Here is a 6000-nt window from a genome sequence, read left to right on the forward strand (position 1 = left end):
ACACAATCCCAGCAGTAAATAATCAAGTGCACCGGTGTCATAAAGCGCCCCACCCAAGTGTCTATGTCTACATTAATTAAACGGCAGAGGTGTGCGGCAACAACCCTCATACATACACAGCGTGCTGTGTACCGGAAACAATAACCAGTGACCACAGGGCCATTAAACCACACTAAACAAGCCTGGGGCCAGTGGACTGGCCTGTGATTAAAATGTTACTCAAGCCCAATCCCCCTTCCATTGAGACACCAGAACACCGCCCGCCAATCCGCTGACACAGGCCGATCTGCAAAGGGGGGCCTGACTTGGGCCCTCAAGAGCCGTGAACACAACACAACTCAATGGAAACAGCCACCACTAAAGAGACACCTGAGGGACCCGAGTTCGAAGAAGGACTCGCACACACAGCCAGAGTGCTTACAGGCACACACAGACACGCATGTTTACACATAGAGACACGCACACACAGACACAAACAAACAAGCACACACACACACACAAGCACACACACACACACACACACACACACACACACACACACACAATAATCACACACGTATATTTCTAGGAAGTTAAAATCATATGAACACACACCAATACAAACATATATATATATATATATATTTATAAATATATATATGTATATATTTATATAGAGTTAAAAGCATATGAACATATAAGATGATGGAATAACATGGAGAGCCAGGGCAAAAGCAGAAAGGCAGCCACAAGTTAAAAGCCACAATTAGAACAAAGTAGTAGGTATAAAGTATGAATCACACAGAATGCCCTTTTCTCTCCAGACGTTGTTCTATGTGAGCTGCGGCTGATTCATCCCAAGGCAGTAATACAATGCCACCCAAAGTTTAGACGAGTGCAGGCGAGAACATGAAAGTGTGTGACTTTCAGAAAGCAGCGTCTATTCTCCACCGCCTCATTTGGTTTCAAAAACACTACAAAAATCAAGCTTTGGATCATGGCCACGGCAGCTCTTAAAAAACACATAAACACATGGAATACGTGGATCAATAAACTTGAGCTATATTAACAGTGAAGCCCTGAGTGCCCATTTTGATATTAAACCACGGATAACAGAGCTAAACCCACATGCTGCACACTGGCTGCCGACAGTAGCGCTAAACAAACAGAAAGGACGAAAAAAAAGCATCCGCACACAAACACGCTTTAAATGTGTGCCCTGTGTTTTCATCACGCTGTGTGCAGGGGCAGCCAGGGAGTATTTACTTTAGGTGGCAGATGCCCAGGTGTGTGATTTTGTTTTCGTTGCATCTGTGTGCTTAGCCAAGAGGCAGTTGGCTGTGATTACACCGACGTTTTAGAAACAAAGCTCTCATCTTATGAGGAGGCCCCGGTCTCAATAAAAGTGTCCTGCGATTTGTTTGTAAATGTCTACTGACTGTGATTGTCTTGTGAAACAAATCGCCATGCAATGATTGTCAAATCAATCAATGGCGCAGCGATAACAAGTGCCGAAGTTAAAGGAAATGAAAGCGAGGGAGAGGGGGAACGGACAAACAGACGACAAAAGGTAGAGAGGGCCATAAATCCGTCGCGCCAAGTGACACGGTGGTGAAGATAAAATAAATAAATTGAGCAATCAAAGCGGCCTATCTGAGCGCTTTCTTTTCAGGGAGAATAGATGACTTCAAACAAGACATGTTGTTACGTAATTGGCCCTCATTTGAGTTGTGATTGGAAATTCAATTTTTTTGTATTCCATCCTCATTTCAAACTGACACTCTTCTTATGGCGTCAACAGGCTTTGTTTCAGCAGAAATTAACTTGTGGCCATGAGGCTAAATAAATGGCCTTGTTTTGTTGAACGTTCCCCTCCCTGTTACTGCCGTTCACCCTTCTTCCAGCTGTTGTTGACGGTTCCCCACCGTGCCACAGTGCCCATGAGCCACAGCACACACTCTGTCTCCATGTCAAACTAATGGGTACCATACTGGTACCCGCATGCAGGAAATGGAAGGGAATATCACGTTACTCCAACATAGAAAAAACGAAAAAGAACTGATAGCCAAACGGTGTGGGTCCTTGTAAGAAATGAATCACTGCCTATCACTTGGAGGGTGTCCAAGGGGGCTTTTGGGTAATGTGCTGACAGACGTTATTGAATGTGTCCATATGAACAGCTCCATTATGAAACATTGTCAGCGAGGTGTCTAACGACAGTGAGGCCTGCATTCTAATAAACTACCCAGCATGCCCCTGGGCCCTGCGGTAAAAAATTCCGGTAACCGCGGTGATGACAGCGTTAAGCAACTGTATAGCGCGAGTCATCTCAGGACACATCGCTCAAGGGTTAGCCACAGACGGACACGCACACACACATGCACGCGTGCATGCACAGACACACACACACACACACACAAATGCAGTCATATACACACAGACACACACATGTATAGACGTGCATGTGTATTCACAAACACACACACACACACACACACACACACCAACACACAAATGCACTCATATCCACACAGACACACACACATGTATAGACGTGCATGTGCATACACACACACGCAAACATTCTTCTGCATATACAGACAGACAGACAAACGCACACAAACGTATATATACACTTGCATCCTTGCATAAACACCTGCTCAAACAAAGACACACACACATACAAAGTAACACAGACACACAGACTCCCAGTAACACGCATACAATGCGTGTTGGGTTAAGCCCGCCTGGCTCTCTCTGCAGGGTGACAGCGAGCAGACACAGAGTAATGAGCAGACTGCTGAGAGTCAGTCAGCCACACGTTGTGAGAGCAGCTCACTGTGTGCCTGTGTGTTTTCTCATGTTTCTAGTCATCTGAATGTATGTGTGTGTGTGTGTGTGTGTGTGTGTGTGTACGTGAGAGTGGGAGCATGAGAGAGATGGATAGCATAGTCTGCCCTTCGGCATCAGTCAAGATGTGCCGAGATGCAAATCAATAAGTAAATGAGGACTTTATGGTTGTAGTGTACAGTTTATTACTGCTGTATAACATGGCTCTGGTTTAAGTGGATATCAAATTAAACCAAGCAGTGTCATTGGAAATTTAGAGAATAAGCTGTTGGCACTTTCTAATGCAGAGTACATAAGTTATGGTTATGGAGCTTAAAATACATCTTAGACGATGGACAGAATGTTGGCAAGCTATATAATTGTGTCTGTCTGGTCAACTAATCAATAGATGACCATAGATCCCCTGGCTTGACCTGGACTGGGGAATTGACAATAATAGTGTCATATCTTTGACCCCAAGGTGAGTCGTTGCCGTTGGCGACGACCAACCAGATCCTGATCCGCTTCAACTCGAAGGGCCAGGCCAGCTCCAAGGGATTCCACCTGGTCTACCAGGGTAAGACGCCATTCTCTCCCCACCCCCGTCTCCTCCAACAACACAACTAACGCCATTACCATCAACATATCCACCAGCATCACCTCCACCACTATCACCACCATCATCACATCTACCACAACCACCCTGCACTATACCACCGACACCACCACCACCATCAATATCTCCTCCACCTCCACCACTCCCAAAACCTCCTCCCCCACCCCCACCAACCCATCACTACACAACTGACACCATCACCACCATCAATATCTCCTCCACCTCCACCACTCCCAAAACCTCCTCCCCCACCACCACCACAACCCCAACACTATACCACCGACACCGTAACCACTTCCACCCCTTCGGCACCACCCTTACCACTGTCTCCTTGACACATGGACCATCAATGAAGATGGTGGAGTATGAAGATGGTGACCACCAGCACCATCTTCATCCTCATCACTCCAATAACTAAGGAGTGAGGTTTCGGTCCCGTTCAGGTTGGCCAGAGAGCATTGAAACAAGGTGTTAAGAATGACAACAGAGCGCGTGTTCTTAATTTGCCCTGTCCCAGCTGTACCGAGGACCAGTGCCACGCAGTGCAACTCGGTCCCAGAGCCCCGGAACGGCCGGCGCATGGGAAACAACTTTGCGGTGGGGGCGGTGATCCGCTTTGAGTGCAGCCCCGGGTACGTGCTGGAAGGCCCCAGCGCCATCGAGTGCCTGACCGTGCCCAACGCCCTGGCCCAGTGGAACAGCTCCATTCCCAGCTGCATAGGTAGGACCGATGAAGGGATGGATGGATGCCAACTGGATGTCTAGGACTATCTTGTCTACGCAGTATATCTCTGTCTCTTATAAACACACACACACACACACACACACACACACACACACACACACACACACACACACACACACACACACACATATTACCAATCATCTTTCTTTGTTTCCTTCATCCCTTTCTTTATCAGTATGTGTCTTTTTCTGGTGTTCTTTGTCATTTCTGTTCTTTAGTCATCGCTTAGTCATCCTATTTTTCTCGCTGTTTTATTTCCGTTTTTTCTTTATTTTTTCATGTTCTTTCTGTTTTCTGTTTTCTTTGTCAGTTGCATTCTTTTATTTTTCTTCATGTTGTTCTTTCTGTCTTTTCTCATTTCCTTATCTTGACCTTTGTCCTTTTCTTCACATCTACTCTTATTTATTTCTTTACTTTTCTTTACATATTCTCTTCTTTCTCTTCTCTACTTTCTTTTATTCTTTGGTTCTGTTCTTCTTTCGTTCTATCTATATCCCCTTTCCTCTCTCTCTCTCTCTCTCTCTCTCTCTCTCTCTCTCTCTCTCTCTCTCTCTCTCTCTCTCTCTCTCTCTCTCTCTCTCTCTTTCTCTCTTTCTCTCTCTCTCTCTCTCTCTCTCTCTCTCTCTCTCTCTCTCTCTCTCTCTCTCTCTCTCTCTCTCTCTAACTAACCCTTACCAGACAGATGTGCGCTGCCAGCCAGTGCTTGTAGCGTTACTTCAAATCTAACCAGGCGTCACACAGGTGGCCCGAACTGCTGTGGGTCACACACACGCACACACAGACACACACACACACACACACACACACACACATACACATACACAATTGCAGACGCACACACACAGGCAAGGCACTTGCCGACTCTGAAGACACACAGCTAGCAAACGCCCCAAAGCGGTTACCAGATGGGACATTAGCAGAACAGGACAGGAGGACAGCGGTTTAACATTGTAAAGTTGTGTACGTACATACCCACTCTGTGTGTGAGGGGAGGGCTGTGGGCCATCCCATTTGAGTGGGTTTGTGTTGGTTAAACTGTGAAATCCAAAGGTGTCGTTTTCATGTAATTCTCATTCTCTAGTATGAGAGGATCCCAATTGTATTTGATAAAGGATAAACAGGAGATTTTCCCCGCTGTTTATTCTGGCCAGTGAAGTCAATTTACCGGGCACATTAGGCTAACAAAACGGTGAATCCTGGTGGGGTTGAACTCCAGGATTAGCCTATCCCCTTGCGGGAATCTAGTCCAACTTAATCCTGATGTATTCACCTTGTTAAAAAATGAAGAGCCGGACACACACCCACACAGGAGGGTGGTGGAACGGGGCTCTTCCAACCCTGTTCTGTATTCCTCCCACAGTTCCGTGCGGAGGGAACCTGACCCAGAGAATCGGAACCATCCTGTCTCCCGGGTTCCCTGAGCCCTACCTCAACAGCCTCAACTGTGTCTGGAAAATCCTTGTTCCGGAAGGCTCCGGAATCCAGGTAAAATCCCTTATTATTTGTCTTACTTACTTCTACAGAGGTACTTCCTTACTTTTCCTCACATATGACAATTACATTTAGTCGCTATTATGCAACAAGATATCATAGGATATGATATCAAGGATGAGATCAATCTAAAGTGTGGCACCGATATTGGATAGCAACTTCAAAATCATAAGTTCTGCCAACCAAGTGATGAATATATGTAATGACAGTGCATATAACGTCAACTACAAGATTTATTTTTCCAACATACAAAGTGTCAGTTTTATGCAATACAAGTCTTGAACAGAATAAAAATACCCACAAGGCAAAGCGCTCTCTTGATCGATTGCTTGATTGCTGA

The 6000-nt window shown here is 45.8% G+C and overlaps 1 protein-coding gene across 1 annotated transcript in view; it reads left to right on the forward strand.

Moving 5' to 3' along the window:
- Window positions 1-6000, forward strand: part of csmd2 (CUB and Sushi multiple domains 2) — a gene marked incomplete at both ends in the record, with an annotated part of 202510 nt that overhangs the window by 159895 nt on the left and 36615 nt on the right. Inside the window, 3 exons of the mRNA XM_079749377.1 lie at window positions 3290-3385; window positions 3942-4145; window positions 5530-5654. Of these exons, the coding sequence (XP_079605503.1) occupies window positions 3290-3385; window positions 3942-4145; window positions 5530-5654 (425 nt within the window). The remainder of the gene's footprint in view (window positions 1-3289; window positions 3386-3941; window positions 4146-5529; window positions 5655-6000) is intronic.

This window comes from Pollachius pollachius (genome assembly GCF_949987615.1).
Source record: "Pollachius pollachius genome assembly, chromosome: 13".
Classification (NCBI taxonomy): domain Eukaryota; kingdom Metazoa; phylum Chordata; class Actinopteri; order Gadiformes; family Gadidae; genus Pollachius; species Pollachius pollachius.